The sequence below is a fragment of the Micropterus dolomieu genome, linkage group LG12 (assembly GCF_021292245.1).
Source record: "Micropterus dolomieu isolate WLL.071019.BEF.003 ecotype Adirondacks linkage group LG12, ASM2129224v1, whole genome shotgun sequence".
NCBI lineage: Eukaryota > Metazoa > Chordata > Actinopteri > Centrarchiformes > Centrarchidae > Micropterus > Micropterus dolomieu.
Genome location: NC_060161.1, coordinates 28,468,200 through 28,489,518, shown reverse-complemented (window position 1 = coordinate 28,489,518; position 21,319 = coordinate 28,468,200). Strand labels below are relative to the sequence as shown.

Sequence of the window (21,319 nt, the reverse complement as noted above, 5' to 3'; positions counted from 1 at the left end):
TTAGACCTTGGGAGTGAGGACATTTTTGGGAAGTGAGGACATTTTGGCCGGTCGTAGCTATTAGACAGATCGTCAAAGGGCTGTTTGAGGGTTCAGGCTTAGTTTTAAGGTTAAAAATAATATAACACTCCTTTAAATATAAAACATCCTTAAAAAATATATATTAAAAAGATGTTGGGTAAAGGTTAGGCATTTAGTTGTGATGGTTTAGTTTAGGGTAAGGGGCTAGGGAATGCATTATGACAATGAAGCTCATCACAAGTATAGACAAATACAAACGTGTGTGTGTGTGTGTGCGTGTGTGTGTGCGTGCGCTTTCAACCCTGTCTGTTTGCCTTATGGGGCCTCCTCACCCCTTATTATGGATTTCTTAAAGACACACACATGTAGAGTTTTTCTCTCTCACACACACACAGTTTTTACATACCAGGTAATCAGTACAGTGAGACTAGGCTCATACCAGAGGTCGATGGCAGGAAGGGTGAAGTCCACTCTAGCATCAGCAGCACAATGCACTGTTTGTTACTGCTCGATCCCCTACATTGTGTGTGTGTCTGTAATAAGTAATCTACTGCTTTTTACTTTATCAAGAAAATTTCAAGTGAGATTTGTTTTTTTAAAGGTGTTTACATGCTTTAATGTAAAAAAAAAAACACCTTATTTTTACAGTTCATTGGTTCAGCACCTCTTTTCACCCTCAGTCTGAATACTCAACACATGCTCACGCCCGACATGTCACATATTGACGCTTGATCAAGATCCTTTGGCATTGCATTTTGACGCCCTGGGTACCTCTTTAGCGTCATTTTAGTTAGCAACAATAACGACGGCGTGGCTCGACGCGGAAGTATAAATTGGCCTTAAGTTTAAGCGCTTAAGTGTCAGTGAGGAGTGAAGGTGTTGAAAGGTGATGAAGAGTCAGTGAGAGTGAAAAAAGTAATAAAGTGCAAGCACAGAAAAAAGTTGAGGTATATGTGAGAAAAGCAGTTGGAAGTGTAATGTAATGAAAGAAGTCAGTTTCAGCTGACGTTATCAGTTACAAGCCAAGAACAACGGCTGGAATAAAGGAAATGAATTTTAGAAAACAACCCTGTGAAGCAACTTTAAAAAACAAGATGCTGCTGGGACACGTTACTCAAACTACTGACCACACATTACTGCTGTTCAGAGAACTGTCCCTTATAAAAATGCATTTTCCTCACAGCGATGTCTATTTAAAATGTCCTGTTTCAATTCAGATTTTCTGCTCTGTTACGTCAGAACTTTCATAAAAACATTCATATCTGTGTGTTTCTTCTAGGGCCACTCTTTTCAAGTCTGTTCTATCAACTTATTTTTTATTAATTAACTTCTTCACACCTCCTTCCTTTAACTTCTGTGTTTTATCACATTAATTTTGAACTTTGAGCTTTGAGCAGCTGAATGTGATCAGCTGGAAGTATGATGGAAAAACATGAAGACAAAAAAAACATTTGCTTACATAAAGGTCAGGCCAGGCGTGATAACACCATTGGAACAATTTGTTTAAATGGTAATAAGCAGGATTTTTATTGCAACACTGGGTAATTTTCAGTAAATACAGTGAACCCGCTCTCTGTTGGCTCTTATGTGATGGACCATAGAAATAATGCAATGTTTGGGTGCATTTCCAATTTCAAAACAAATTGGATGGAAATGAACTTGCGAAAAGCCTTTCTGTGTTTCAAAACAGTAATTAAATTTTGACATACTGTACTCCACTAAGCTGAGCACAGCTGCCAGAAACTGAGCCGAGCCTGAGAACATCACTTTCACTCTGTAAAAATCACTGCAGTAAGACCTAGGGTCATTCATGTTGGGATTTTTTTAATCTGCTTTTAATCATTTGTGCAGCTGTAATTCCTCCTGGCTGACAGTTTATTCAGTCTCCTTCCATCTTTTAACACTGCTTCCCCGGTTGTTGATGGATTAAACATGAGCCTTTCAGAGCAATGTTTAAGACCAGAGAGAAAAGCTACGATTACTTAGTTGATTTCACATATTGTTACATGCATTTTGTCACAATCAATCAAGTTATATAGTACAGGCCAAAAGTTTGGACACACCTTCTCATTCAATGCGTTTTCTTTATTTTCATGACTATTTACATTGTAGATTCTCACTGAAGGCATCAAAACTATGAATGAACACATGTGGAATTATGTACTTAACAAAAAAGTGTGAAATAACTGAAAACATGTCTTGTATTTTAGATTCCTCAAATTAGCCACCCTTTGCTTTTTTGATAGCGCTGCAAAGCCCTGGTGTTCTCTCAATGAGCTTCATGAGGTAGTCACCTGAAATGGTTTTCACTTCATAGGTGTGCCTTGTCAGGGTTAATTAGTGGAATTTTTTCCCTTATTAATGGGGTTGGGACCATCAGTTGTCATGTGCAGAAGTCAGGTTGATACACAGCCGACAGCCCTATTGCACAACTGTTAGAAATCATATTATGGCAAGAACCAGCTAAGTAAAGGGAAACGAGTGGCCATCATTACTTTAACAAATGAAGGTCAGTCAGTCTGGAAAATTGCAAAAACTTTGAATGTGTCCCCAAGTGCAGTCGCAAAAACCATCAAGCGCTACAACGAAACTGGCTCACATGAGGACCGCCCCAGGAAAGGAACACCAAGAGTCACCCGAGTCACCAGCCTCAGAAATCGCAGGTTAACAGCAGCTCAGATTAGAGACCAGCTGAATGCCACACAGAGTTCTAGGAGCAGACACATCTCTAGAATAACTGTTAAGAGGAGACTGCGCGAATCAGGCCTTCATGGTCAAGTAGCTGCTAGGAAACCACTGCTAAGGAGAGGCAACAAGCAGAAGAGATTTGTTTGGGCCAAGAAACACAAGGAATGGACATTAGACCAGTGGAAGTCTGTGCTTTGGTCTGACGAGTCCAAATTTGAGATGTTTGGTTCCAGCCGCCGTGGTCTTTGTGCGACGCAGAAAAGGTGAACGGATGGATTCTACATGCCTGGTTCCCACCGTGAAGCATGGAGGAGGAGGTGTGATGGTGTGGGGGTGCTTTGCTGGTGACGCTGTTGGGGATTTATTCAAAATTGAAGGCATACTGAACCAGCATGGCTACCACAGCATCCTGCAGCGACATGCCATCCCATCCGGTTTGCGTTTAGTTGGACCATCATTTATTTTTCAACAGGACAATGACCCCAAACACACCTCCAGGCTGTGTAAGGGCTATTTGACCAAGAAGGAGAGTGATGGAGTGCTGCGCCAGATGACCTGGCTCCACAGTCACCGGACCTGAACCCAATCAATCAATATCAATTTTATTTATATAGCACACTTAAAACAACCAAGGCTGACCAAAGGTGCTTCACAGGTTAAATACAACAACAAGACACTACTCACACAGTAAAAGTACAGCAATCAAACATTACGATACGATATATAGTGATATTAAAATTGCCAGGAATAATAACAACTCACCCCAAACCAATCGAGTTGATTTGGGGTGAGGTGGACCGCAGAGTGAAGGCAAAAGGGCCAACAAGTGCTAAGCATCTCTGGGAACTTCAAGACTGTTGGAAAACCATTTCAGGTGACTACCTCTTGAAGCTCATCAAGAGAATGCCAAGAGTGTGCAAAGCAGTAATCAGAGCAAAGGGTGGCTACTTTGAAGAACTAGAATACAAGACATGTTTTCAGTTATTTCACACTTTTTTGTTAAGTACATAATTCCACATGTGTTCATTCATAGTTTTGATGCCTTCAGTGAGAATCTACATTGTAAATAGTCATGAAAATAAAGGAAACGCATTGAATGAGAAGGTGTGTCCAAACTTTTGGCCTGTACTGTATATGAAGTAAAAACACTTAACATGTCCAGCCTCTAAAAAGGTGAAGATGTGCAGCTTTTCCTTATTATATAATATCATCGTCAAGTGAATATATTTGAATTTAGTCTGGTAACTTGTGATGAGAATTTGTAATTATTTTTAGACATTTTACAGACTAAATAATCAATAATTCCAAAAACATTCATAATAAATAATGCCATCAAATGCCTTATTACAGAAATGAAATGTTTTCAGCTGGTTGCAAACTGATTAAATACCAACACAGGGGGCGAGAGAGTTTACAGGGTTAAAGGAAATATCCTCTCTCTCTCTTGACCAGTGATTTAGTATGATGACACTTAATGTCCTGGTTCCTCTCCCATAACACAGAAACATCTTTTTAACATCTGTGTGTTTCCAAGTTGGCCTCTAGGAATTTGTGTGTATCTATCTAGATGACCACTTTGTATGTGTGTATATGTGTGTAGGGGGGGGGGTCAGGCCAGTGTCATGTATCATGGAGTCGCAGTTTAATGGGCCAGTTAATAAAAACCAGGCCAGAGGAGACAGATAAACTGTAGCAGACCACACGCGTAGAGCACAGTCAAACTCACATACTCATGCTCATACACACACACACTCTACCAGGGCTGCAACTTTTCATTATTGAACTTTTCATAAAGTTTTCAATCTGCTGAAAACTTTGCAGATTAACACAAATAAAGCCTAGTTCACACCACACGATTTCAAGCCCAATTTGCAAGTCACAGAGCTCACCAACCGTCGGAGTAAATCCAATACCTTCTCGGTAAATCAGCGATTGGTCGGCGCTCGCCAATCGTTACGTCTGACCTACTCAACGACGCATCAAAGAGGCTCGCTGACATCAGACAGATATCTAACATGCTAAATATCTGGAGCCGTGCAGCCAACTCGACATCCACATCCAGCCAATGACAGCTAGCAGCTACTTTTTCACTACAAAACATTTTTTACTCAGCTCCAACTCTCTCTGTTGAAGATAGCGGAGCATTTAGCAGCTAAAGGATCAGATGTGTCCTTCAGGAGTTGGTGGAGACCAAAACTGAGCTAAATGGAGCATGAAAATTGGACTTTACTGGGTGGCCAAAAACAAGACTCCAGATTAACGCTAATCTTGCTCTGTCTGCAGGATGCGGAAATAGGTGGCCAAAAATCATTTAATACTACTTTAACAACAACAACAGCGTAGTAATCTTTGACTCTTTGTACATGTTTCAGTCATACAGTAAAACCAGTCAACTTAACTGCCAGTTATGTTGCATATAGCTGGAGTCATGTCAAGCTCCTTCCTCCCCAGGAGATTATTAAATCCAAAATGCGCCCACAGGAATGCCATCCCTGAAGAGCTAAATTAGTTTTTGTCCTCCTTTGTACTATGATGGTAAATTAACAGTGAGCATGGACACAGCAAGGAGAGACCATTAACCTAAAAGAATCAATTCAGAATTATGAGAGATTAAGAGTTTTTACCACCCGAATGAACTGCATACCTCATAAAGTCATTTCTCTATCCCTTAGGCTACCACCACCGACATTTCTGTTCATCCTGTCAATTTAACATGTTTTAGAAGTTAGAGTAACTCACAGACTAGAACACAAATACACACGTACTTTCATACTTTTCTGTCCACAATGTCGATTATTCATCCTTAACAACGTCACAACCCAAGTCATTTACAGTCTGGCCCCTAATCGGACCCAGAACGGTGTGTGTCTGTGTGTGTCTGCGAGGAAGAGGTCTTGAGGAATGCCAGGAATGTCTATTGTTCAGTTTGGGAAGGAGTGATGGGGGGCAGACTATTGTGTTTCACGGTTCTTGGCACCGCAGACTTCAGCCTTGCCCCGGTCTCCAGGGACCATGCGGTACAAAAATCTAAACAACGGGATGTGTGTGTGTGTGTGTGTGTGTGTGTGTGTGTGTGTGTGTGTGTGTGCACATTTTGCCCATCAATCTGTCTGCGGTAAAATTTCAAACAATCAATGCATGTGTGTGTGTTGTGTGTGTCTGGACCCACAGACCTCTTTCTGATAGTCTGAAACAGGAGTCAAATAACCGGGAAAACAACAACAAAAACTCAACATAGAGCGAGTCAGCATGTAGAGGGAGGGATGGTCTGGAGCGCTGAACTTTTCCAGGAAAGCATGCAACCAAATGTTTTAAACAAACTGTGAAATTGAGCAGCACTACTGAAGCAGCACAGAACTGAAACAAAGACAGACTACATAGGAGGCAAAGAGCCAATCCGATAATGACTGTTATCTGACCGGACATGACTGGGATGATGACTTGGCATCGTTTCATGTTCAATACTTGAACCTGATACGATATCCCTTAACCCCTAGTTGCTCCAGAGGCGTGCGACTTCTAACATATATAGAAATCTTAAGTCACTTTGTATAAAAGGGTCAGCTAAATGAGTAAATGTAAAATAATAAAGCCAAAGTTCTGAGGCTGAAATTGGTCTAAACACAGTCATGGTGAAAGCATAGCAAATTAGCAAATTATGATTTAAAACAACAACATTTACCAGACATGCAGTGCCAGCTTTCAATACTTGACAGTTTGACACATTTTATACAGCACCAAAACAGCACCGAGTTTTAATATCCAGCCCTACATGCAACAAACCAATCAGGGAGAGTTTAGATGATCACATGATTGACCATCTGATCAAAATTCTGATTTCTGGGAGAAACTTTTTAAACCAGGCAGTGCAGATATAAAACAAAACACTCTACAAACGCATGACTTACTTCTTGCCTCAAATTTGTCCATAAACAAATCCCGATGCGACGATGACCAAGTGACAGCCGAGCGGAAGATCCGTTTGTCCAATCAGGAGTAGGTCGCATCTAATTTATGTTTTAGATGTTCCGTGTTGTAAATGTTGTTTGGACAGTGTTTTATTAGTTCATAAAGCTGAATTCAGGGAACTAAAGTCTAATTCAGGGAACATGTCAGACTATTATCTGACCTAAAGTTCCCCCAACTCTTGTCTCTTTCACCCACTTTTCCTCGTTTCCACTCTTTCATCTCCTCTTCCTCCTCCCCGTCCAGCCTTCAGCAAAAATAAATGTTTAGTTAATGTGTAGAGGAGATGAAAGAGCGAGCTGAGATGAAAGAGTTTTGTCATAAAGTCCCGTTTAGCCTGTCAAATATATCAAACATGATATCAGACTCTCTTGTAATTATCATTTTAATTTCCTTATGTTCACTCCTCCGGCCGCTGTGAGCGTTTTTTCGTGCTGCCACGTACCTCCAGCCTGAGTCTGTGGGATTTGTCCTGCGGAGTTGCCCTGTAATCGGACAGGTTTTTTCCAACTTTTGTTTGGATTGGCTTCCACTGTTTGTATATAGTGACATGAAAAGACTGATATCACAAAAATAAAACAAACAGCTGCACTTTTTAAATGGGTAGAAGGTGAGATAAGGTTTTGGTTGGTAACAAAAAAAAGGTATAAGCATCAGCAACAACCTGGCTGAACATGAGTGGTGTTGGCACATTTCAGACCTGAACCTAAGTCTGTAATTTTGAATTATTTCTCTTCCCACTGGGCATTGCAAATCTACTTGCAACAAGTTACACACACGGAGACAGAAGACTGGTACAACCAGGAAAAAAGGAAATTTCTTGATAAATTAAATTAGAAAATGACCAAACCCAAAGCCAGACGCAAAACGAATATGTCAGAGCTTGATGAATGTTTTAGAAATTTCTAAAAACACCACATGTAACCCATGTTTCTTTTCTTTCTAAATCCATTCTCATGTTAAGGATATCACTTCCCAGCTTTGGTGACCACAGCTGTCGGCTAGAAATATTTTTGTTGGATATTTCAAATACCTTAAAACAGGCTTATCCACGTTGGCCTGAATGCTTTACAGATTATTGCATCTTTATACTTTTCTGTTGACTCTTTTAGCATGAAAAACAAGATTTTATAAAGATTTAACACACTCATGTCCAATCTGCCTGAATCCCACAGTGAGGCTTCAACAGATTAAAGCCTCCCGTCATCAGTACTTAAAGGAAAATTTCAACATTTTTTGGGAAACACACTTACTGACTTTGTTGCAGAAAGTTAGATGAGAAGATCCATAACATGTTCAAGTCTTTAAGGTAAACATGTAGATGGAGCCAAGCAAAGACTGGAAACAGGGGTAAACAGCTAGCCTCGCTCTGTTCAAAGGTAACAAAATCTACCTACGAGCTACAGACGCAACCGATCCAATAATGATATCAGATATTGGCCCGATACTGACTCAAATAGCTAAATCGAGTACTGGTGACAAGGGGGCTGATGGGAACAGGATTCCCAGTCTCTTCCTCACAGTGAGGAATCCAGCTTATTCATTTTAGACTGATTGGTACTCTGAATCGGCCAACCCTATTACCTCTAAAGCTCACAAAGTAACTCGTCATATCTGGGTTCCTTCAACGGTACAAAAACAACGTGTAAAGACAATAATTCGCCATTTTTGGGGGGGCTGCGTGACGGATTATCCGTTAGCCAGTGCCTACCTGGAGTCTCCGCTGTTTGCCTGGCAAGTTATCCTGGCCAACAGTCTAGCACATAGCCCTAGGGCTGGGCAATATGGCCAAAAATGTTATCACATTAAAAATATTTCATATCATTCGATGTCGATAATTATCACGATATCTCTCAAATCATTATTTCTTTCAAGTTTTAAGGCGGATTTTTGCTCACTTCACAAATCTGAGTTAGAACACTTAAAACTATTATCTTTTTCAACAAATTATTAATTAGATTAGTTAATCTTTTTTCAGGCCTCTTTTTTTCAACAAAATAAATATTTTAATAGAAAAATTAGGTGTTCATTTGTTTGTGATTCAAATGAACTAAAGCAAATATTTATTGACGATATATTGAACATTTATTATATTGTTATTGAGGAAAATTATATTGCGATAATTATCATTATTGTTTTATTGCCCAGCCCTACATAGCCCCCCAAAATGCTCCTAAAATTCAAACTGTCTCATTAACAGTATTGAGCAAACGCTAGAATAAATGTTCTTTAATCTCTCTTGTAACTGTGGTTTCATTCAGTTTTAAGTATCACAGACAAGCTCAAGTCGATAAACATGAGCAGGCCATGTTTATTAACCATTAACCATTTAGAAACGGCACGCTCAGTATAAATGCACGTAACCACTTGCATGCACACCTGCATATAAAGAGCGGTTTCCTACTCCATCAGCAGCTGTAAATAAAACTGTTTGGTCTTTGTCCACTTCCCCATTAAAGCTGCTTCTTTTCTCAGAAACACAAATTTCACCAACACATTAAGCCCAAGGTGGACAGGAAGTAGAGGAGGGACAACTGTGGAGAGAACAGGAAATGATGGGAACGTTGAAGAATGTCGTCTTGCCTCTGCCATGGCTGCCCACTGAGAGAAACTGACACACACACACACACACACACACTGTACAGTTGGATCTAACAAAAGGTCGGTGAAAACAGGAAGTACTATAGCAGAAACATTTCCAGGTCAAGCTAACAAAACATCCTCAACATTCTTTCCCTTCCAGAAATATATTGGAAAAATCATTTTAAAAACACCCAGAGAGATGCAAAGAGACAAAAATACTCCTGTGTAACCGACGGCAACAAAAATATGGAACCGAGGGACGAAAAGTCACTTGCTTATTAAGGCTTCAGCAAAAAAAAAAATGTGTGCCAGAGGGCCTCATTGTCTAACCTACTGTGCAAATCATATTTGTGGTTCATTCTTTACCTTGGAAACTTGACAAAACAGTCTCACTACAATGTCCACTTATCTTAAAACAAGTTCTTTTAAGACTTCACCTTGTTAAGAAGTCGCAGCCCTAAATCATACATGTAAATAATGTTGTATCAAATCTGTATTGAAGTGACCGTAATCATGCAGTATACATTGTTTTCAATTTATTACATATGATTTTTAGCATTTTTGGGTAATGAAGTCCTTCAACTGCCAAACAAATTCAAAGTAGTAGCTCTCACAGCTGTTTGCTCCCAGCCAACTTAAGGCCAGTTTATACATCTGTGTTGGGCCTACGCCACGCCTGAGGCGTACACACGTTGGTGTCCACGTCGCTCTGCAATTACACCACCAAAATGCTAAATGGCGGTGGGGTTTCTACGTTCCACTGTGTTGACTTCCGCCTGCCGAGGCAGTTTAGCCCTCCGCTAACTTGAATGGTGCAGCTCATCTAGACTTTCTAAATGTTATCGAACTGAATGGCTCAAATTCTGACAGTTGGCGGAGGGTTGTGACGATCAAAAAAATGTATCCACCATTTACAACCTCTTCTTTCACAACATAAGTCTATGGGAAAATGTCTGATTTGGCCACTAGTATAACTAGGATTCAAAGCACGGAGCACTTCCTGGGGACCAAGCCAACCAATCACAGTTCTTGGGGTCTGGATCGCGGCAATGTGAAGTTACATTTTTAGCACATCAGGTTACCACACAGGGTACATGGCTATGTGTAGGCTTAGATGTAGATTAAATGCATGCATAAATGCAAGTATAAATTGGGCTTTATCAAGTGAAGCTTTAACCAAAAACCAGTTAAGCAGCATACTTCTTAAATGATCTTTAGTTTATGTTTTTTTGCTGTTAGAGTAAACTACATTCTTTGAGAGAGTGGATGTCTTAATTAGGAGAAAAATAAAACACTAGTTAACAGCAGTGTGGGTCCTTTTTACCATCAGCTGGCTTGTTAAAATGTCTATAAAGCATCACTCCTGAAATAAAACTGAAATGGGCCCAATGTCCTTATCCCTGCACTGAACTGCTGGGCAGGCCAGTGAATTCCTGTGGTTTGCCAAATTTAGCCTGCAGGCCCACTCTTCTTTTAGCACTGCAGGACAATGCAGGAAGTCTGATCTGAATATATTTTATTTAAAGAATGAACAATGATGCGAAGGATGGAGGGAAAGGCTCAAACAATTACTGGCAAACTTAAGATGAATAAAAACAAAAAAAGCATCAATGTGTTTGGACAAGAAAATGTATTCCAGTGACTCGTTTAGGAGTTAAAACACATGAGAATCAAAGTTTTTCATTTCCGTTGTTACACAACTCATTAATGTAATGGAAACCTGTCACATACAATACACCCGTTTATAAATCCAATACAAGCCTCCACTTCAAAGCTTCCCAACCCGACTTTAGTTGAAAATTTGCACAAAAGCACCATTTTCCAACCTTTTGCTCAAGTTGAACAAATTATGGCCTCTCCACTCCGACTCCACACTTCCTTCCTCTGCATTTACATCACATAATTAAATCCAACATGAACATTTTCCCTGCTCTCTCAGTAAAAAAGCCCATTTATTCACAAATGCTCCGACAGTAAAATACTGTACAGGGGAACCCCACTGAGGAGTTTCCTGATGTTTTCAAGACAAGCGTATTGAGTATAGGAAATCCATTTACCTACTCCCCATCTCATTTTAGGTTAAGTGAGTTTTAATTGAGCTTAGAATAACAGAAAAGGCACACACGCACATTTCTCACACTTACTAAAATAAATGTATACACATGTGTGTATGCACGTATAAAAACATTTCAGGTGGACTCCCTAAATCTTGGCAAAAATGTCGAAAAACTGTTTGGCATGCAGGCTGGAAGACCAGGTAGTCGTGGTGAAGAAAGAGTGGACCAAAGAAATGCAGTTTTAGTTGTAGTTAATATGCAGTTTAACTGGCTGTGCAGTTCTACTCAGCTCTGTGAGGCCTTTTAGCGTTGTTCATTTAATTGTTTTAGTTTTACAGCCTGTTTTGGTTCAGTCTCAGTGCTCTCGTTGTTGTTGTTCTCAGCAGCAGGTAGCTGTTTTCAGTGAGAAATCTCTAAAAACCCTCTGTACACTACCTGCCCAGCACTAAACAACAAACAGACAACTTTAGCCACTAAAGCATTTAATTGCTAAAGAGCGAGATATTTTATTGAACTTGCATACATCAGGAAACATGACCCAAATTAATGCTAATTTATCTCTGATTCTGTTGGAGCAAATAAGCAACTCCTTTCTCCATCTCCAACTTTCAAAGGCCATAATACCGTATGTCACTGTTGTGTTTACAGTTTGTTCTGTTGCACACGAGTGGCCAAAAAGTTAAATAAAAAATACAGTGTTAAAACTGTAGGACTTATACTGTAACACAGATAAGAATGTCTGTCCAGTTTTTAATGAGGTTGGCAGAACTGTCTCAAACAGAGAGAAAAACAAACTAAAGAGGAGCATGTACTCCTCTACAGGTTATGAATTCACTCAACAACAATGTAATGTGTTCAGTGTTGGGAGTAACGCGCTACAAAAGTAACAGTAAGCAATTACAGTAATGTATTGCTTTTTGCTGTAACGTAGTAATACGCAGAACGCATTACTAAAAAAATTAAAATCAGTAATATTATACCAGTTACAATCTCAGTAACGCGCGTTACAACTCATTTTAACCCAAAATTAAGTGGTGTTTTGTTTTTTTAATAATTCACCAACACTGAGAAACATTTCGGCCCCAGAAAAACAAATCCATGAGTTGAAGAGTAACATTATTTCCTGTTGCAGGAATCCGATGGTGGAGATTGTAGGCAGGGTGCAAACTACGGGGGAGCTTTGCTCCTCTTAACAAGATGGTAGCTCCCCTGAAGCATCACGCTTGAATAGATTTCTATAGGTTTTTGTGTTGTGTTTGTGCTTTAACGAATTACCCTAGATGCTGTTGTCAGTTCAGCCTGACCAATATTGTCGGACTGAGATTCAAATAATCAGTGACGTTATGCTGCTGTACCTTGTGCATAAATGTGCACAGAGTCTTAGGGTTAATTTTATGACAAAGACCCACCCGATCCACGGATATAACTCTGCACATCAATAGAACCCACCTATGCAGCACATCTTGCAATCAGAATAATTTGCCCATTAAATAGCAGTGAAAGTAACTCAAAAGTAGTGTAAAGCATTACAATTCAGAGAAAATTGTTGTATAATTAATTACTCTCAAATGACCGTAACTAGTAATCTAAAATGTCTTATGTTTTGGAAGTAACTTGCCCAACACTGAATGTGTTGAAGCCAAGCTGTTTGACACAAATTGACACTAACTGCAACTTAGCCTGCTGACCCCTCAGGAGAGGCACTTTGTGTCGTGTTAATGTTGCCTCTCACATGCTGAGGTTTAAGCCCATAAGGTTATTTCGGCTTCAAAAAATGTTCATGCCATTAAAACTACATCACACACACAGCAGGATTTTACATCCCTAATAATGATGACCTATTGAGTCAGAAAGAGAAACAGAGGCGTCCGTCCATTCACATGCCATCTCCGTACCAACAGTCCCCTTGTGTTATTAAAAGAGGTGGTAACGAGTTTTGGCTTTTGACTAAGGGCCCTTTTCCACTGTTAAAACTATACAAGAAGAGCCAAGTGTGCAAATGTGAGCGTTTCATCATCCCTGGCAGCAGACTCCTACAGTACCTTCCAGAGGGTTCCTTGTTCCTACAGTAATGACTTAAACCCAGCTGGCGGAGGCTTTGACATGACTGGCAGACATTTGAGGTCAAAGTGCAACAGGGTCCCGCCCAAATACTGAAGCTGAGGATTGGCTATTAGTGTCAGTAACTTGTCAATCAAAGTGAAGTCAGAGTGTAATACGCACAAACCACATAAAAACACACACATTCATTCACACAAACTTATTAATAATTATGATATTTAATGTCATTTTTACAGGGCCTTATTCTTGCAGGTGTTTTAAACCCAATTTTGGTGTTTTTCCTGTTTTCATCTTAGTTGCAGGAGCGCCTCAACACGCTGGGAAACCTTTTAAAACTCTTATGCTAATCTTGTTGTTGTTTAATGTTTTTTTAAAGATGAAAAGCTTAATAGATTAATAAGGAAACAATTTTTAATTATAGATTAAGATCAAGATTAAATTTTTTTAAAAGCAAAAATGCCAAAACATCAATTAAAGCTGCTGTAAATATTTCTGTAATGTAAATATTTGCTAGCTTACTTGGCCTTTTATCATGTGAATTGAATATTTAAAATTTTTTTAGACAGCTGGTTGGTCAAAACAAGTATTTTCAATCAGTCAACTTGGGTTCAGAGAAATTGTAAATCACTATTTCACTATTTCCTGACATTTTACAGACTAAACAATAAATCAATTAATTGAACAAAATAATCCATTTCTAAATTTTAGTAAATTTAAAAAGTGTGTATATTTAGGGGTTTATATGGGATATATAGAATTGCACCGCCATGTTTCCACAGTAGCCCAGAACTGACAAACCGAACACTGGCTCTAGAGAGGGCCTTTTGGGCCACCGTAGACTCTCCTACACACTTGGGAGGGGAGGGTGAGGCGGGGGTGGTATTCAGTTGGCTGTATAATAATTTCATGTGTAGAAAGGAAACTTTGTAATGTGCTAGTTTTCAGAAAAACAACATAAATAATGAATAACCAGAGACGAACGACTGCTACATGTGGAGCACGGATGGACAATGATGCACACGTGTCATCTCCCACACACACACACACACACACACACACACAGCATTAGGAAAGCCCCTAAGACTCAGACATGCAGTACATACCAGACACTGACACACACACACACACACACACAAGCTGGATTTAACTGGGCATGCTCATAACAGGTAGCATTCCTAAAGCCATCCACATCTGTATATTTGTTCGCCTGAGTCTGTATGAATGTGCATTCATATTGTATGTGTATGTGTGTGTGTGTGTGTGTGTAAATGCTGGCTTGTATGTGTGTGTCTAACAGCATTAGACAGGGATCTGCCTGCCTGCTGCAGAAACAGGAGCAGAAAACCCAGCAACGTTGTGACTGCTGGACAGCTGATCTGGTTTCAAAGCCAGAACAATGCGCCTCACTGCCAAACAGCTGTCTGAAGCTGTCAGAGAAGACAAAGTGAGAGATTGAACACCGGTAAAATCTTGCACTCTGGTTGTTAGGCGGTCCAGTTGACAATTAAGGACAGTATCAAAGTCAGAAATAACAAAACAAATGGAACAAAGTGAAGGTTTTTTCTTTCTCTGCAAAGTAAAACATTATTTAAAACGTTCTGTAAACGTTTTGAACATGTGCTGCATTTCTATCTGCAGCCACTAAGTGGCAACAACACAGGGTAAGAAGGGGTCTAGAGGTAATTAATTTAAGATAGTGAAAGAGTCATTACATTTTGAATACAACTTACAGTGCAGAAACATTTATTTAAAAATATCTAAAGTCTTCCTTACAAAGTTTTTGTTTATTGTTTTGTAGTGTTTTAAACATTTTCGTAACAGGTACACTGCTGGGAGCAAGGGTCTTTCTGTAACACGATAAAGGTGATGGGGGAAAATAAAACTAATGCACACATACAAATATATATATAAATATAATACACTGATGTGGGAGGAAAAGCAGCAGAAAATGTACTTATTTAGGTCTCTAGATAGAGAGGGGGAAATGAAAATCACATCAGGGTGATAAGAACGTGCCAAACTGAAAATGTTTCCTAGTGAACAGCATTTAATTTAAATCTGAGCTGATACACTGTTACATCTGACCTCAGATCTGCAGAGCAGTTTTACTGAACACCCTCTAATTCCCTCTTAACACGCCAACTTGACTTTAGTTCACAGAGTGGAAATATTCCTGCCATTAGTTCTGGTTCCTGAGCCAAAATACTGACGCCAGGCCGAGAGGAGCAGGGAGGGAAACAAGTACCAGGTCCTCCTCCTGTACCAGCTAGTGTCAGGGCGTCGTAAATAAACATTACCGCTGCACAGATTCATTTTTAAATCAACAATTTAATGTGCATCTCTGTCACTATGCATCTCTGTGCATTGCCAACGATCAGATACATTAAAGTGCAAATACATATGAAGCAACTACACATTATCCTCAATGTATCTCAGTAGATTTTATTCAAGACAATGCGATACAACACGATGCAAAAGAATAAGCATAAGCTATGCAATTCAAAATGGTAAAGAGAGGTTTATTTTATTTGATTGAATTTATCATAAATTAACTAAATCATAAATTACTTCACATATTTGTTTGTCTAGTACTGCCACTCTGTAAACATTTCATTTATACATAAAAAAACAAATCTGAGGAAAGACAAAACAAAACAGGGACTAGACCTTGTCTTAAACCAGTCCTTCTTTCCTGCTCTCTGTCTACAGTTACATTTTTATAACCCCTCACACGTTTAACAGTGAAACAGTTGTACTTTGCTCGCCAGTCCTGCTAGCGGTAGCGCTGGGGCTAGCTGAATCCGAGGGGTGTTATGGCAGAAAATTGTGTTCTCTTAGATTTAATCTTTTATGCATGTTCTTTTACTATTATTAATATTACTATTAATTTTACTATTATTGTTATGTCTTAGAAATATGTTTGTATTGAGTTTTTATATCCTTAACCTTCGCTTCTTCTATACTCCTTATGTTAGTCGGTCCACGTTTAGGTCAGAGCTGTGAGATTGTTTTGGGGTTTTCCCCTCTCTTGCTGTTCCTCTCCCAGCCTTGAATGTTCAGTCAAGGCCTGGAGAGGATCTCTGTTCCCCAAAACATAGAAACCTACACTGTGTAAATGATTATGCATCCCTTTGCTCGGGGCCAGGAGCCCGAAGCTGCCCCAGGGAGCAGGTCTCTGGACCAGCTGTATATGCGTTTTAGGACTTCTCTGTTTATTCTCTTTAATTAATAATTATTTGCTCAATCCCTCAACAGCAATATACATTTTCCACGACAAGGGGGAGGAGGATGCAGACGTCACTGCTTCAGGTGAGTTAGATTTTAGGTTAGTCGTGCTGCGACATATTTTTTATTTTGCAAATTGCATGCGTCTTGTATCTCTTGAAAACTCTGAAATGACTCCAAACATTTGATTTGTAGGAATTCGGAGGAACGTGTAGCAGCTCTTCCTCCTCCCTGTTTATCAAATGTAAAACGCCTCGGCCTCTGTAGAAGAGGACAGGCTGCTGGGCAGCAGTTGAGAGGAGAGAAACACTTTTGGAGGAATCAATCGAAATGTAATGTAACTAATTTGATACCAAATGATTGGTAACATTTCTAAATAATAAAATGCATAGAGACTCTACTAGTAATGGCATATACATAAGTCAGATTTTTCCGATGCATCTCGAGTTCATCCTAAATTGTAACCGGTGCGCACTTTTTTTTTTTTTTTTTTTTTTTTAAAATCGGTCCAGTTTTATGCCATCCCTATTAACAAAGGATCATATGTTGTTAATAGCGATGAATCCACAAAGAATTGTCATCTGACTCTGAAAGCTTTTCAGCATCTTTCAGCTGGTTTGCATAAACAGGCAAAGTTGTTTGCTAACAAGTCAGCTATAATTTTCTAAGCTTTAAAAGGCGATGTCACCAGAGTTGCCCAAAAAAAAGAAGGTAAATGCAGCTTTAAATCAACAGATTTTAAACTTAATAAAAAGAGAGACAGGAATGTGGGACAGAGACAGAGAGGGGATGACATGCAGCAAAGGGTAACAGGCATGACTCAAACCCAGCATTTTAATTGGATTTTCTGTGGCCACAATTATGAGAATAAGACCAAGATTTTAAAAAACTGAGATCTTCCTTTAATCACAGAATATGGCCGTCACAGGACTTCTGCACAGGAACGCTGAAATCGATCATTTATGTTGTTGACTTGTTTACTTTGAGACTAAACACACACAGTCCCAGACATCCACTCCTCTCTAATCATCAGAGTTTATCAGCTTCCCTTCTGACACCCTGAAGGTCAAAGGTTACTTCCTGTTGAAAACACCGCCTTGATGTGTGTTTGCACGTCAGGCGAGAAGATTCCCAACAGACCGGGAAAAGCACGGTCACCTCCTTCTCATCTCCTTTCTCACCTTCACCACTTGAGTGAGTCAACGCCGAGACAATGTGTCGGCAAGAAGAAGGAGAACAAAACGACAGGCGGCAAACACACATCCGGTTTTGGAAGACAAATGAACAAATATTTATTGTTAAGTTAAAAAACCGTGAGCGTACAGATATCTAACGTGGGTGTCACTGATCACAATGTCCCTTGGTGCATCTATTTCACATTGTTGTTTAAGCGAGTGTTTACCTCCTGACTGCGAGCTTCAGTATCCTGTACGATCCCTTGATGAGGATGAGGGCTTCCTGTCTGCTGCCGTAGAGGGCGGATCCATTTATGTTAATGAGCTCATCGCCAACTTTCAGCTTCTTGCACAGGGCGGCCTTCCCTCCGTCCTCGATCTGGAGACAAAGACACGAATCAGTTGAGATTTAAGAGAAAAAAGTTGGAAAGCGAACAAGGATGCTTCCACGCTGCCAAGCAGACTCCTTTAAAACCCATTTTTGGAGCCATTTTTGTCAAACTGTCTCTGTCCCCATGGCAATGGCGCCCTAAAGAGCATCTCCAAAACAGCCCAAACCAAACATCCCACAGAAACCCATCACATTCCTCTGTAATAGACTCTGTGTGTGTTTGCCACAGTGCTGACTGTGTGGGTCACACAGTGGTGAAGCCTGTGCTGTTAATGCATTGCTGGGATGTTTCAGGTTTTTTTTCAAGGCGTCAGAGGGGTGAAACATCGATGAGCGTGCGGCGCAGTGTGCTGTGAGGTTCTGGTTCAGCCGTAAATCACAACATCAAACACAAAAGGAAGAAAGGATTAAAGGAAAACGGAAACCCACACAGATGAACCGGAGGGTTATGTCGTGTCGTGCATTTAAAGGCGTTAGGCGCACTTCCATCCACCTGTTTTTATGCACATTTACAATTTGTACATAACAAAAGTTGAGTAGAAACACAGGAAATTCCTCAAATGAAACAAATCATGTTTTGCGGCAATGGCATTTTATTTATCTTTATATTATCGTGGACTAAACGGTGTAATTTTGGTACGGGGTTTGGTGAGAGTATGAAGTATCTGTAAGGGTTTATTTCATGGATGACTGATCCCATTCAGGGCTCAGTGCGACCAAAAACATTTTTTTTTGGTCGCACTAGTGCCCCTAACATTTCGCAGGATAGTTTTTGTCAGTCGCATCTCTGTGTGTGTTTTCCCCAAACTTCATTTTGGAAGAAAGGTGAGAGCTAATCAAAAGCAGAGAACGGGCGCTGGATTTATACTCCTACGGTGACTTGACACCGATACCTATGGCGTTGGCAACCCACGTGCCCTCACACGTTGGTGTCTGTGTTGTTCTGCGGTTACGTCGCCAAAACGCTAGTTGGCGGTGGGGTTTCTATGTTCCACTGCTGCGGATATACTGCTATGGCGCTAAAGGTGCTATGAAAAATATAGGCACACCAGTGCAACCAATGCTAAAAGTCAGCCTGGAGCCCTGCCATTAGGAGAAGGCTAGATTGTTTACTGTGATTACCAGACTTTTACTCCACATTTTACACTCTAGAGAAAGTCTAGCAGGTCAGGTCCTATTTTTTCTCCGGATGTTTCAGGAGTCACAGGGCAGGTTAGAATTAGGTGGTATTACACTTCCCTTCAGATATCAAACCCAGCTGAATTCATAGCATTAACCCCAGTATAAATGCTGTTTAAAGATGCTTCAGGGGCTTATATAAAGGAACAAATTCCTGATTACACAGTGTGAAAATCAAGAGCAGACTTGTCCCTCTCTCCATCACTCATTCATTCTCTTTCTGCTGCTGTAAAAATCAAAGCAGTGCATGTCATGGAAACAGGTCTGATTTCACAGTTTTAGGATTTTACAGACACACAGCAGGGAACTTTGCCATGTGTGCCAACCCAAACATAAATCGAGACCTTTTATATAATAACTCGTGCTTTCGGCCATGTTCTCTTGGGCCTAATGCTGTCACGAATTCTGGCTTCAAAGGTTAATATTTTAAAATTTGATCCTGCTGTAATACCACTCCAAACACGGAAAACCCCGGAGCAGGCGACCGCATTTGAACTGGGCAACTTTATCCCAAACGTTTGGTTTTGATGTTGTCTGATGTCAGGTCTGTTTTTGTGAAAGCCAAACTGTTTCATATGTGGCTTCTGTTGACATTTGTTAAACCAGTTTAGGTAGACTGGGATCCACTTCAAAACCTAGAGTTTCTGGATATCTGACTTTGTTGTTAAAATTAAGACTAATCTATTAATCCTTCCTCTTTCTTTCTTTTCTCTAATATTAACTGGCTTTAATATACAGCCATACAGGCTCAGGATGTGGAACAAAAAGGGGGTTTGAGCCTAAACTTAGTTAACAATGCACAATGCTGTGTCCTGTTATACCAAAGAACACACAAGGTCCAAGATACTCCAATATTGTGCAATTAAGACATAGTGGCTGGCATTAAAATACCTGAAAATGATCAATATAAAACTTTAATTGAACTTTATGAACGGTTTTAGCCAAAATCTGGCTAAAATTGAGCATTTTACCTTGATTAGTACGTTCTGCTCTGATTATTTATCTCACAGTCAATCAATAACTGCATCCTGGGCTGAATTAGACAGATCACGACGCATCTCATCTTGGAGATCACGTGATTTATTGTCTCTTTTTCTGTGAGTCCCACAGTGGAGACCGCAGCCATGTTACTTTTGCTTTGAGCCATTTAGCGTTGCTGCTGTACATACAGTGGTCATCACTTGCTGCATTATCACAAATATCATGATATCATTTTTATTTTTATTTTGTGAAATCACAGTAAGATTTATTCCAGTCATTTTAAATAAAGATATGATATATCACGCTCCTACTGGGATCATGCTGATACGATACATTTTTCAGTTTCTTTCTGGTCAGTTTAAATGAGACTTAGTATCTGGAAACGCAGAAACAAACACAAGTATTATTGCTACAGTTAGTGTAGCTCAAATCAGGCGATCTGATTGGATCACTGTAGTGGTATAATGATCAACGGCCATGACTTAGGCATATCTTGTTGTTGTGTTTCCACCTATGAAAGGATTGTTGATTATGTCTTGTTTTTGTTTTGTCTATGTATTATTTTAAGGACACCGAGACCATTTTACACGCCTTCATCTCATCACGCCTGGATTATTGCAACAGCCTTTTCACTTGTTTAACCCAAAAATCTACTGATCGACTCCAGACTGTCCAGAACTCAGCTGCCAGGCTTTTAACCAGAGCAAAGAAATATGACCACATTACTCCTATTTTAGCTTCATTACACTGGCTCCCAGTATGTTTTAGAATTGACTTTAAAATTCTATTGATCACTTTTAAAGCTCTTCATGGCCTCTCGCCTTGTTATATTTCTGAACTTTTAGTCCCATACGCACCAGCACGTACCTTGAGATCCTCGGGCAGAGGTCTGTTGTCTGTTCCAGAGTCTCGACTGAAAACTAAAGGGGACAGAGCGTTTGCTGTCAGGGCCCCGAGGCTCTGGAACAGCCTGCCTGAGGAAATCAGGTCGG

General features: G+C 40.0%; 1 protein-coding gene across 3 annotated transcripts in view; it reads right to left on the bottom strand.

Moving 5' to 3' along the window:
* shroom4 (shroom family member 4) overlaps positions 1-21,319 on the bottom strand; it is an 82,451-nt gene that overhangs the window by 33,754 nt on the left and 27,378 nt on the right. For all 3 annotated transcript variants that reach the window (XM_046064260.1, XM_046064261.1, XM_046064263.1), the window contains exon 2: positions 18,004-18,155. In XM_046064260.1, the coding sequence (XP_045920216.1) occupies positions 18,004-18,155 (152 nt within the window). The remainder of the gene's footprint in view (positions 1-18,003; positions 18,156-21,319) is intronic.